The 13,578-nt window shown below is 44.9% G+C and overlaps 2 protein-coding genes across 6 annotated transcripts in view; one reads left to right on the top strand and one right to left on the bottom strand.

Moving 5' to 3' along the window:
- Positions 1–609: 609 nt before the first annotated feature.
- SAP30 (Sin3A associated protein 30) lies at positions 610–8,704 on the top strand. The gene is made up of 4 exons (XM_077302476.1): positions 610–1,643; positions 3,555–3,677; positions 4,163–4,261; positions 6,019–8,704. The coding sequence occupies exons 1-4, from the start codon at positions 1,290–1,292 to the stop codon at positions 6,139–6,141; spliced, it is 699 nt and encodes a 232-aa protein (XP_077158591.1). The 5' UTR covers positions 610–1,289; the 3' UTR covers positions 6,142–8,704.
- Positions 8,705–11,953: 3,249 nt separating this feature from the next.
- SCRG1 (stimulator of chondrogenesis 1) overlaps positions 11,954–13,578 on the bottom strand; it is a 76,056-nt gene continuing 74,431 nt past the window's right edge. For all 5 annotated transcript variants that reach the window (XM_077302482.1, XM_077302478.1, XM_077302480.1 and 2 more), the window contains one exon: positions 11,954–12,703. In XM_077302482.1, the coding sequence (XP_077158597.1) occupies positions 12,649–12,703 (55 nt within the window). In that variant the 3' untranslated portion in view covers positions 11,954–12,648. The remainder of the gene's footprint in view (positions 12,704–13,578) is intronic.

The raw sequence follows: 13,578 nt of genomic DNA, 5'->3' as shown, positions 1-13,578 counted from the left end.
GACAGGAAGGCCTGGAGGATCATTGTCCATGGGGTCGCGATGGGTCGGACACGACTTCGCACATAACAACAACAACAACGTCTCTTGTTGTCTCGGTACGTGTTAACAATGCTGGGATGCTGCTCTCACAGGGTTCTCCCCGGGCAAAGCCCCCCCCCCCCCCAATGTGCCGGTGTCAAAACCAGGCTGCGATGACAAAGGTGTGGGGGCCGGCTGCACAGCTTTGCCTTTCTTGACAGACCACAACTGCAAAGTCTGAGTGGAGTGGCTGCACTGGGAAGACGGTGGAGACAGTCAGGCAGGTTACTGCAGCGACTTGGCTCGGAAGACCGTCTGCGCCCCAGAAGGAAGCAGCTGCTCCATTGTCAACTTTCTCCAAGCATGCAGATTTCAAATCCTAACGGCTGCCTGGAGCTTGGGGGGATTTGAGGCCCCGCCTGTCGTGTGGGTGCATTGCCTCTTCGCACGCCGCCTGGCGTACAGCAGCCCCGTGATGGTATTGCACGAGGAAGGCTATTTGTTGCATCAATTACTAGAAGGGCGAGCAAGCATGATGGTCTTTTACCATAACGTGGGGGGAGGGAGAAAAAGGACAGCTGCTCTTCCGCGATCTCACTCCAGCTAGTAAAATGGCCCGTGTGGGCGCGCGTGCAACAGCAAGGCTGCAATCTGCGGCCGCTTTGTAAATAAATTGCCATTCGAGTGCGGCGGTGCATTTTGGGACTTGTAGTGTGCGGCCCGGCCGGGTCTTGGAGCCAGGCAGCTAGGCAGAACTACCTTTCCCGTCAACGCCCGTGGACGGAGGGAGGAAAGGGAAGGCAGAAAGAAAAACAGACACACGTAGAGCCCGAGCGAGCACAGCGGGGCAGGTTGTTCCCGATCTCGTTTGGCAGCCGCGGCCGGAGAGAAAGCGGCCGAAAAGTCTCGCTCGCTCGCAGAGGAGCGAGCCACGCGCAGCCTTGACCCGGGACGAGCCGGAGCTCGGAGCGTGGTGGCCTCTGCGTCTTGCCCGGAGCGGAGGCGGGGGGAGAAGGACCGGGGCGAGCCGGACTCCCCTCGCCGGCGTGGGACTGAGGGAGAGCGGAGCGGGCATTTGGCTGCTGCCCCCGCCGCCGGCGCGGCTGAGCTTCGGCGGCTGTCGGGCGTGAACTGAGCCGCCCGGCCCCGGCTGCCCCCTCCTGGGTCGCCCGGACAAAAGGGACGACGGAGGCGCCGACGCCGCAGCAGCAGCAGCAGCAACGCCGCCCTGCCGAGTTACTTTACTTCCGAGGCAGCAGCGGGCGTGCGGGATGAACGGCTTCGGCCCCGAGGAGGTCGCCCGCGGTGGGGGAGAAGCCGCCGCCGTCCCTGCCGTGGTGGCCAACGCGGCGGCGGCCGTTGAAGTCCTGCCTCCGCCGCCGCCGCTGCCTCCGCCGCCGGCCGGGCTGGGCGCTGCCTCTGCGGCTGCCACGGCCGCAGGCCCGGCCGGACCCCCCGGGGCAGCGGTGGCGGCGGCGGCTGCAGGCGGGCCCGGCGCGGGGCAGCTGTGTTGCCTGCGCGAGGAAGGCGAGCGGTGCAGCCGGGCGGCGGGGAACGCCAGCTTCAGCAAGCGCATCCAGAAGAGCATCTCGCAGAAGAAAGTGAAGATCGAGCTGGACAAGAGCGTAAGTGGCCGCGGGGGGGGGGGAGGCCAGGGGACTTGGGCCGCGCACTCCCGGGGGAGGGGCGGCGGCGAAGGAAACAAAAGCAAGCGCGGCCGGGGGGGGGGCAAGGGGAAACCGAGAGAAGTCCGTCTGCAGGGTCCTTCGCGCCCTCCTCGCAGGGGGGAAAGCTGGCTCCATTTCAGAGCTTCCTCAGAGCTTGGCTCGCCTCGTCCGCGCTCCCCTTGCCCCTGGGGGGGGGGGGGGGAGGAAGGACCTTGTGGAGAAGGGGCTGGCGGCTCCAAGTCGGTGCGCGACGCCGGGGAGCGGGACTGGGTTCCGTCGTCCGGGTGGTGCCCGCGGGGGCTTCCTTCTCCGCCCCCGCTGCGCCGTGGTTTTGTTTGCCCTTGGCACAGTTGCCTGCATGGCCGGCGTCGCAAGAGCGGGCTTTGTGAGGGCGGGCAGAAGTCGCTCCGTCCTCCTTTCCCCTCCTCTCGCGCATGTTTGGGGGCTGCCCATCCCTCCCCGTGGCTCCACGAGCCGCCAAGGTCTTTTCTTGCGGGCGAGGTCTCTCGTGCGGGAACTCGCCCCTCTTTTCTGGTGGGCTTTCTCGGAGAGCTGGCTGGCGGGAGGGGGGGCGGGGGTTCATGGCGCGCTTCTGTTTCCCCGGGAGAGGGCAGTCCTTGGCGGCTTCGCCTCGTGTTGCGGCGTTGCACGTCCGACTTTGCCAGCGTGTCTCCTTCTTCCCTTTGGCAGCCATCAGGCAGGCGCTGGTACGTGCCAGCCTGGTCGCCGTCCTCGTCCCTTCCGAATAGAACATGGCAAACGGGGGCGGGGGAGGAGCCGTGTGGCGAGAGAGACACAGCCCTCAAGTCGGAGCACGTTAACCTGCGGAGCAAATGTCTGCCTGCTGCTGACCCCCCTCATGCTCCGCGAATACTTGCGCGTTCCGGTTAAGGCGCACCGGTAGCTGGGTTTATTTAATTTGCATGTAAGTACTGACGCAGTTAAAGTGCGTTGTTAAATGCAACTGCAAATAGAGGTTTCTAAGAAAACTGCGCTGGATTCGGTGTCTGCTGTTAGGAAATGATGTAAAGGTTTGGCTTTTGGAGCATGTTTTCAGCTTGCATTGCTCCCCTCGTATGCTTTGTTTTGATATTTGGAGCTTAGCTGTTGAGACAGATGCAGGATTTGTAGGGGGTCCTATGGACGTTTACTGGTAAGGACCACCGGAGTTCATTGATAAGTGATCAGGATTTGCAGTGGTTAGGATTCCAGCACTAGCTGCAGTCTTAAATCCCAGTTATGTGATTTAAAAACCCACTGAATTAGAAGGACTTGTAAAGATGTTTAAACATATTTTCTTAATGCGCTATCTGGATGCTTTCTTGTCATTTCAAAGTCTGAGACTTCAAAGTATGTATGAAAATTAGGAGTATTTCCTTGCCGCCAAGAATTGAGCACTTTTCTTTTCTTTGCAATATATTTTTGAAATCAGAATTGTGTATGTATAGGAACTATTACAGGGCTTGGCCTTGAACGTTTTAAATCTTATTCAAAATCTTGACAATTAGTAACAAAACGATTTTTAAAAATGGAACCTTTCATTTTGTCACTTTCCCTTCTTCTGGCTACTTGTATTAGAAAGGCCTCTATTATAGCCTTTGCTTGGTTGGTGGGAGTCCTAAGAGTGGTGAAAGGCATTTCCGGAGCAGAGTTGGCTGCAGTGCAAATAACTTGTTTTAATGCACCAAAGCCTGTCTGTTAGGCTTGGATGCAGTGAAAGGTGTGCTTATCATGTGTTTTGCAGTAAGATGTTGACATGGTGATGATTGACTTGTCTTAAGCCACTGTTGTTTGGCATATGCAATAAAGAAGTCTGAAATTTTGCTCCAGTTGTATGGCATATTTCTGACATGTCTCTTTCAATTTTAGGCAAGGCATCTGTATATTTGTGACTTTCACAAAAACTTGATCCAGAGTGTCCGGAACAGAAGGAAGAGAAAAGGCAGTGATGATGATGGGGACTCACCTGTGCAAGACGTTGATACTCCAGAGGTAGATTAATAATTCTTGCAATTGTAGAAATATAGAAGATGCTTACAGAAGACTCTTGAAAATAATGCTTTGTTAATCAGCTAGGGTTACAATTAGTGACACCAGGTTTTTTTTTTTACTATTGTAAAAAACAGTACATACTGTTGTACATTTATGGGGTTGTGTTTCATGCTTAGGTTTATCTAAGTCCTGAATACTTTATTAAAGAGCAGTATTTCCAGTATTTGTATAAATTCGTCATGTGGAAGCCTTTTGAAACTGCCTTCATGGGGTATCTTGACCAATGCTGCAACCCTCTTGAATGGGCGAGTTTCAGGACTACCTCGTTGTGGCAGAAGCTGGTCTTGGGCTAGAACCTCTTAGTGCAGTAGAATCACATGTTAACGTAGAAAAAATTGAGAGACGGTTTTCAAATTGCATCCTGACAGTAATGGCAACTCACATGCCAGTGTTCAGATTAAAGCATTCTGTTGTTTCCTTTCTAGGTTGATCTGTTTCAGTTGCAAGTAAACACACTAAGAAGATACAAAAGGCACTTCAAGTTACAGACTAGACCAGGACTTAACAAAGCACAGCTTGTTGAAGTAAGTGCAAATTGTAACTTCTGTAAATATAAATATGTATATGGTCTTTCTGAACTGTAGTTCTTTCACCTTTGTATGTTCAGCATACACCTTTGTATGCTACATACATGCTATGTATGTAGCATCCCTTCTGGGTTTTTCCCCCCTAACCATATCCTTAGCCATATTGTTTTGCTTTGCCAGTACCACAAGGTGGCCTTCACATACATTCTGTTGATAATGCCAAAGAATTTAGAATCTAGATGCACATGTCTCCTTTCTAAAACCACTGTAATTTTTCTGTAACATCTCCAGTGCACCTATATGTTTGAAAACTCCGGAGTAAGAAATTTATGTGGTGCAGAAATCATCCCAATGAGCCTGTGATTTCCTGAATTACTGTACTTTATGCTCCAGATCAGTCTTCCCCGAGCAGCGGACTGGTACTGGGCCGTGGAGCCCTCGATACTGGGCAGTGGGGGGGGGGGGAAGGAAGGGAGGCATGGATGTGTTTCCCCCCCTCCCGCAGTGCGGTGCTCCTGGTCCCCAAAGCAGCGAGCACTGCGCCGTGGGGGGGGGGGGCAGGTACAGAGCTGCCACGCCTGTGTGTTTGCACCCGGCAGCACGTTGGCGCCTGCCTCTCTCCCCCCGGTCCCCAGGCCTCCCCCCCCAGGTCCCTGGCCTGAAAAAAGTTGGGGACCACTACCTAGATCACATGGTATTGGTGTTGAGTAAGCTCCCTTCTAATCTAGTTCTGAGAGAGCTGGTTTTAATGATGCATGGTCTTCCTAAAATATCAGTGTTACTATTCATGAACTGTGGCTTGTTAATTTTTAATTTGGACAATTTAGTTCTAAAACATTAGTGACTCCTCAGTGTTCTGTTAATTATACAGGCTTCAGATAATGTTCTTCTCTCCAGAGGGGGCAAATCAAAGGAAAAATAACATGCCACCAACTTCTTGTAACCAGACTAATTTCCCAGTTAGGAGTTGGAGGGCACTGGCAATACTTTATCTCCAGAGGCAGCAGCCACACTGCAGCTCCTGTACCCCCTTCTCCTCAGGCATGCTGTGGCTTCTGCCCTCTCCTTACTGCCAAGAGCTCACCGAAAGACGTCTGCATGTGTAAAAGTGACACTTTTATTTGGGGCGCATTTAACTCACACACGCACACACATCCCGCACAAGGTTTCCCCGCCCCAAGTTTTAAGATTTTTCTGTAAACTTGGGAAGAAACCCAAGTTTAGAGGAAAATTTCCTTCCTCTCATTGTGGGTCCTGTAGGGTTGGGTGCTTTGGCAACCAAAGCGGCCAGTCTCTCCCTGTGCAGCCAGTGCTGTGGATGCTGAAGCGCCCAACCTTAGCCCTGATCCACAGATTTAGTATGTTCAGATCTTCCCATTCTAAGATAAATAGTATATAGATTCCCAGTAGTCCAGAATTCTTAGTAAAACATTTAAGGTTGGGCAGTTAGGATTCTGTGGGTTATTACAGTCTGAATAGAGTAAGACTATGATATAGAGTAAGACTATGATAGAGTAAGACTATGATAAAGAACTTTATGTTTCTCCTGAAAAAAAATGTTGGCTGGACAAGTGCAAACAAGCTTGAAGAATAGATTCAAATGGGTAGCCATGTTGGTCTGAAGAATGTCATTCTAAGCTTGTGTTTCAAACCAAGACTAGATTCAGCTGTATCCACAACTAGAAAGAAATTATAAATGCACCAAGTCTCTGTCATGCACTGAACATTCAACATCCTTGAACTTTTTCTTACAGATAATTGGATGTCATTTTCGGACTATTCCAGTGAATGAGAAGGACACCTTAACCTATTTCATCTACTCTGTGAAGAATGACAAGAACAAATCTGATCTAAAAATGGATAGTTCTGTCCATTAAACAAGCAAACTTGAGACTTGCAGACTTAAAGACTGTTTTGGATGTATTGAAGCTTTCTTTATACCTGGTATTCAGAGAGGAAATCCTGATGTTATTTTTCATTGCTGCCGGGGGTGGGGCTGGGGACAAGGGGGGAATTGCTAAACAATATTTCCATGATAAAAGATATTTTAAATAAATACTATTGATGTTTCTGTGCCTGCATGGGTTTGCTGTCTGGCATGTGTGTAAGGCTGTTTTTTTTCATTCTGTCTGTTAACTTCCTAGAATAAGTTGAAATGTGGAATACCCTCTGAAAGTAACATTTTTTGAACATTTAATCTGGATAGTGCTGTGAAAATGCAGTAGCGCCAGGTGCAACTTCCATACTCAAATTAGCTGGTCCTCCAGTTATTTAGTTGCAACTTCTGCTGATGGCATTTGAATTTTTTTTTCTCAAGAGGCCTTTGCATTGGAGAACTCTTAGTATACTTCTGAGTTCTTACCTTTACCTGTTGTGTCAATTCAAAGATCATGGTATGCTTTGGCATGATGTCTGTATTGATAAACCTGGTTTGGTAGCAGCTCACAAACCATGAACTGGAAACCATGGCTTGATATAGGTATGCATGCCATATAGGTGTCTCTGTTAATTTAAGCTTGGCAGTGCTTCTGAATTAACAAACTAGGCTGTCGCTTTAACTTCTGATGTTGCCGGAGCACGGAGACAAGTGAATTTTTGGCTCTGAGACCCGGAAAATGAAAACAGGCATGCCACTTGAAAGTTGAAACCATGGTTTGAGTTCTAATATATGTTTAGCAAATCACAGCTTGACATTCAGCCTGAGCTGAGCTTTAATATTAGCTGTTGCTCATTTGCTGCTGCTTTCAAAGTAACAGACTTGGTTGCAACTCATGATTTGCTATTAAATACAGGCTTGTAATTTGATGTACAATACTAGTAGTATTGGAGGCTGTAGTCAGCAATCTCTGATCTTGGAGTACTCCCACCGACAAGTGGACGACAAACTTTTTTTGTATCCTCTATGCTGATTGTTTTGTATTACTATTCCAAGTACTGTTCTTTGTACTCTTAATTTCTGTACTAGCTCCACAATAAGACCCCTTCTTCATTGTCAACATAATGAGTAGATTACAGAGCTGTGAATTGATGATCCAACCTTTTAAATTCCTTATTGCCCTTTAGGAATCCTGATCTGGCCAATCATGCAGTTCGTGGAGGTGTCTGCACAACTCAGCTTCTGGCTAGGGGTGATTCTAGATTAAGCCATAACCAGTGATCAGCTCTCTTGGAACTAGAAGCAAGTGTACAGGCACATTTGCAGGCCTTATCCTGGCAATATCCTGCCGCTTTACTTGCAGTCTAAAGCCTTTGCCCCACATAATTATTCAGGAGTTTGACGACATCTTGGAAATTAATAAAACGTACTCCAGCATAAGCTGTCATGGGTGAAAGCTTACTTTGTCAGTTGTGTGACGTGTTCATCCATTATCAGCTTAAAGCTACAGGTGCTATGATTCGACACTTCATGCAGAAGTGAGCTCTGACCTGCAGCTTTTGCTGGAATACATTTTGTAAGCCTTGAATGTGCTGTGGATTTCTGTTTTAATTTTTCTGCAACAGGCTACTCCTGTAGAATTACTTTCCTTCAGCTAAAGTGGCTCTTCTGCCTCAAGAAGAGGCACATAAGTTAGAGGAACACTAATGACTTTAACTAGGTGATGTGTTAGGGAACAAGTCTTTGTCTTCTGGACTGCAGTAGTGATGTGGTACAGCCTCAGGGGAGGGGGGCTAGGACTCCAAAAGTCTGAGTTGTGCTGGTTTCAGAACACTTTTCTTTCGCCCTTTCCATCTTACTCCCACCTGTTTTCCCTATGTTGGAAATATGTTCACCTGCCATATTGTCAACCCAGTTTAGAGTAGATGGGGTCTGTTCCAGCTGTCTAATACTGTCTCTGTTGATGTTGGCTAGTTAGACTATTTTTTTCGTAAACAAGGAAAGTCATGCATTTAAGCTCCATCTGATATTTGTTGAACTCTTAGTGAGCCATTGAGGTGTGTTCTTGCCGTTGTCCATCATCTTATAGCAAAATACTTTGAAGATTACCTTTAAAAAAATGAGAGCCTCAACAATCAAGAGCTCTGTGGTCTTGCTCATTTACTTGGAAGTAAGGCACTTGGAAATCCATGGTATATAATTCTAGAAAGCATAGTTAGGATCAGGCTACAACACTGAATAAGCAGGTGAGTCATGAGTTTATCTGATCAGTTTTGTGGTCTCTAATTTTCATGGCTGTGCAACACTTTGTTCTTGATCCACAGTCTATCATGTCATCTTGAGGGACCTTTGATTTCTAGCTGAATCCAAAGACCCAAATGGAAAGGGGTTTCCCTCATCGGTTGGCTAGAGCTAAAGAATGATTGAAAAGGAAGAATGCTGTGACACTTTTCTGGAAATAAGCCCTCTTGGCTCCACAGGACTTGCATAGGCTCAGCTTGTAAAATAATTTTTTCAAGGTATTTTGAACAGGATAGCTTCCAATAAACCATTCTTCAAACTAACTCTAGCAGAAAAGTATGGTTGATGTTCTGAGCATTTCTTTTTTCAAAGACTACATCTTAATTGTGCTGCCAAAAAAAAGAAATTAAAGCGGTGGGGGAGAATAAGATCATAGAGAAGAGTATGCATGCCGTTCTGACTGGCTGCTCATTTTGAGAGCTATTGTGGGTAACTGTCCTGGTGATTTCCCTCCCCCCCCCACACACACACACACGCACTGAGAGATTCTAGTGGTCTCACAATGGTGTTTGACAGCAGGCACCTTCAAGAACTGGATTTTAACAGCTGCATGGCACAGCTTGTGTTATAATAATCAGGAAACAAGAATACAATCAGAGCACCATTATGTGGGCCAGCCTTTCTCAACCAAGATTTCTTAGCAGCCCTGGAAGTGTCTCCTGAAGTTAACTTTGTTTTTTAATTTAAAATATATATAATTATCAGGTGATACAACCAAATACAGTCATGTCAGCCTTCCCATCCCCCACCTTTTTGATCATGCCACTTCTGGGGTTTCTCAAAGCCTGAAGAATGTTTCAGGGGTTTCTCAATGGCAAAAAGTAGAGAAAGGCTGATGTAGGTAAAAGCCTTTAAATATTTGGATGAGAACTGAGGACAATGCAAGATGAGCCAGCAGGATGCTGTTATGTAGCTGAATTATTGCATGCTGCTTTTAAAGCTGCTTCTCTAGCTTCTAATTGAGTATCTTACAGAAGAGTCTGTCCAAGGTGGGGATAGGTAACATCCATCTTTGATTTTGGAAAGTGTCCCAATGTTTATCATGAGTTTACCATCTCATGGCTTAAATTTATGTCTTTGGCTTCTTAAAAACAGGACGAGCGCTTCTATGCTGTGCCAGAACCTTTTAAATGACATTTCAAATGCTCTTTTCTGTAGATTCCCTCTCATTCAGCCTTTCTTCATACGACTCCTGAAGAATCCCAGTATGTAGCCCGTGAATTGCACTACACTGGAGAACTGCACTTGCTGTAGAGCTCTGATACTAATATGAAACTTAATGGAGGCAGACACATAATTTCAGCAGTGAGTCCAAAATGGCATTGCTATCTACACACATGCTGTGCTGGTTGGTTAGCCCTTGTGTCAGTCCTCAGACCAGGCTGTACACAATGCTGATTGGCTTGCTTATGTCAGGAATGCAACTTCACCACTGAGGCAATTTCAGGCTTCTCAGCATTTCTTTAAAAAGTTGATCAAAAATCTGAACAAACAAATATGTGGTGTGTCTGTGGACAAAGAAAGCAAAAAAACAAGGGAACAAATGCAGAGGTGAACGTGTATCAAGAGGCAAAGATGGGACTTGCCCTACTGCATTCCTTTGTAAGTCTTTCAGGATCAAGGCTGATGTTCTGAATGCATATGGACCATTAACAGCAGTTTTTGAACCTCTTTTGCTATTGTGGCAATATTCTCTCAGGTTTCTGAATTAATGGATGGTTGTGGAGAAAGGTAATTTGATAACTGCATTTCCACCATTTTGTGTTTCCTAACAAATATGTGAATTTGACCTGCCTGTGATGTGTCTTTACTGTGGATAACTAATTAAAAAGAAATATTTAACACCTAAAGATGGTCAGACCTCTTCCCATCATTTTCCTGTAACCTGTCATGCAACAATAAAATATACTAGTGTTGTAAGTAGTTGAAGCAATGTTACAGTAGCTACTATTTAATGTGCTATAAAATGTGGAAACACAACGTATGCCTATAAACATGCTATAGCTTATCCTATGTAACTGAAATTAATATGGCAGTTTTAAATGTTTCCATAGATGAATGGAAAAACTCCTTTTTGTTCCTTGTCAACTGGGTTTGTATTCCATGTGTTTTTCACTGATGAGTCATCTGTATGGAGAAGGCTTTGTGTTGGTAATCACTTGTAAAATTGCATGACTGTATTTTTATTATAATTAGCTTGTGCTGGAGATGCCGGTCACTTAAGGTCATAAGCGCCTGCACTGTCACTGTGGCTGGAGCATAATGGCTAGAGCAGAAATTCCCAACAGGGAGCCAGGGATGCCAAGGTGTGCTCACCTTGCTCCTTCCTTGTTCCTGCCAAGTGTTTTTAGAAAGGGGGTGCCTACCACAGACATTTTGTGGCTGGCTACACCTCTTTGATAGCCATTTGTGGTCATGCCCATCACCCTGTCAGAATTCCAGAGGTGCTCACAGACTGAAAAAAGTTAGTGACTTTGGGCTAGAAAGTACAGCAGGATTGAAAAGGGTGACGACATGTTAGCAAATGCATGTTCCAAAGTCCTTTGGGGAGGGTGCTTTCCACGTTGGTCTTAATGCTTTAAAAGTGACACTCCCATCACCAGAGTTTCTATGTTTTGATGTACAGTTTGCCCCTTTTGTCAGACAAATGACTGATTTACTATTGAGCTGTTTTAACAGGCAGTATTTCAAGCAAATCTTCCTCAGCCTTGTAATCGGAGATGCCAGGATTTGAGTCCAAAACAGATTCATCATGCCGGAGGGAACTACATCCTAGATAACTGAAATCCTTTGCAATAGCACTGAAGTAGGTAGCTGGTTTGGCTGATTAGTCTGAGGATTACTGATAAGACAACTGACACACCTGAGGTACTCTGGGACTTTCAGAGTCTGAATGGCCACAACCCTCTGAGCTCCTTTTACGGTATTGTTCTACCCTATGTTAGCAAAATAACGAAACTGGACAAACATGCCCTTCTGTGTAGAAATCTGGGACACCATATGCATTTGTGGCTTGGCTAGGAAAGCCACTTAAACTGCAATCTCCGCATTCATCTCCCCCTATTCTACTCATGACTTCACACAACTTAACCTTTTGAGATTCCATAAAAATATAAAAATTCCCCAATCCCGGTTTGGAATTATGGCATCAGCTGTCCCGCACTCCCTTAAGCAACTATAAACATGTTTAAGATTGTGAATTTTAAACTCGGGAACAGTCCACGTTTTTGGAACACTGTCGTGAGTCAGCCGACAGAGTGTGCGGTTAATAAATACAGTAATAAAACATGTGAAATGGCCATTAAATTATTATCTAAAAAGTAGAATGAGTTCTTTTCTCAAAATATATTTTTTTAGCTTACTAAAGTAAATTATTTGTTAATGTTAAAACGATTTATTAAACCATTTATAAAACCACAACCCAAACTGTTCATAGGCGATTATTCAAAACCATAGAAATTCCTTAACAGGAATAATTACTGCTGTGCCCTTCACATTAGAGAATATTACCCCATATGTGACATTTTAATAACTTTTTAGATTACAGTCACAAAACGTATTTGGACGAGGGTCCTTTGGAATTAATAGTATTTGCTTTTCATCAAACATAGGATTCAATTGTTAGTCTTTTGGGGGAAATGCCCATCACATGCATTAAAGTCCACACTGAAAGAGACTGCATAGTACTTGTCAACTATTGTCTATCCTATTTATGCCTACTGGAATTTCTGGATAATTTTCTAAACAGAAGGGATTATAATGGAATACTTGGCACCAACAAGAATTAAACACTAGCTGATAAACAAACTCTGTGTATTTAATATGCTTATACTAATAATCTCAGAGGCTAAGCGGGGTTCGCCCTGGTCAGTATTTGGATGAGAGATTTCCAAGGAGTTCCAAGGTCACTATGCAGAGGCAGACAATGATAAATCACCTTGGAATGTCTCTTGCCTTGAACACCTCTGGCGTTGTCAGAAGTTAGCTGTGACGTGGCGGTTATTGGAATGGAACAGATACAACCCATCATGTTTGATATTAATTTTAATAATATAATTAGTAGGAGACCTTCTAGCAAAAGTATATGCTGAAATGATTTTAAGCTTGCTTGTCGATTTTGAAAACGTTCATGTTGCTTTTTTAGTTTTATTCTGTCTTCTATAGCAAGGGGTCTGACATTGTCTTCATTTCTCATGCGATGCATTTTTCAGGAGCTGTTGCAGGGAATCATAAACGAGATCTTTGGCCCAAAGAAAATATTTCTGAAAGAAATTGCCAGAAAATTAAATTGGTTAAGTATGAAAGAGCTATTAACCTAGATAATGAATGTGTAGGCAAATACGTATTTTTTAAAAAAATCAAACATTGACATCTGCTTGATTTTTAAATTAAAAAGTATTGGCCATATGTGAGATTTTAATAACATGTAGACTGCAATACTGGAACCCTTATTTACTTTGAAATAGGGCACATCAAAACCAACGATAAGGATTCAATTCATTCAAAGGAAACTTTTCTGTTTTCTACATTTTTTTTCTGTTTCCTACAATTAATTATTTTGTTCTCCATGCTGTAAGAAGAGCAACCAGAATATGAATTAGATAGAATTTAAGCATAAAATATCTGAATTCCCAGCCTTTTTAGACAAAGAGTAAATTGGTAAAGGAATGTAAGAATTTTGCAAAGTGCCCACTTTTCTGAATGAAAATATTGGCAAGAAGGAGGCGCTAAGCAGCCAATGCCCAGATGCTTCTGTTATTTTTGTCCCTGTAATCTGCCTTCATAGTATGATGTTAATTTCCTGTATTAATTCTCCATTCCAATTCCGTAATAGCTCAGGACCAGCACTGCACCTTGTCTTTCTGCTTTGTACCTTCCTTGTTGGTCCATCTTTAAAAGAAGCAACAATAGGATTCATGGGTAACCCTTATAACATTGAAAGTGTTACATGACTCCACAGTGAACATGTGTACTCAGCTCAAGGTAGATTTGGAGCGATAGCTTTTGTGTTGCATTAAATCCAATGGACCAAAAGCTGTACCTCTTATATTGCACCAAATCCATTGGACAACCCTGTGATCTATTTATCCTGTGATCTATTTATCAGTGGGTTGGATCCAACTCATAGGACTATATT

Source organism: Paroedura picta, chromosome 10, assembly GCF_049243985.1.
Source record: "Paroedura picta isolate Pp20150507F chromosome 10, Ppicta_v3.0, whole genome shotgun sequence".
Classification (NCBI taxonomy): domain Eukaryota; kingdom Metazoa; phylum Chordata; class Lepidosauria; order Squamata; family Gekkonidae; genus Paroedura; species Paroedura picta.
Note: the sequence above shows the minus strand (reverse complement) of the source record. Positions and strands in the feature narration are given on the sequence as shown.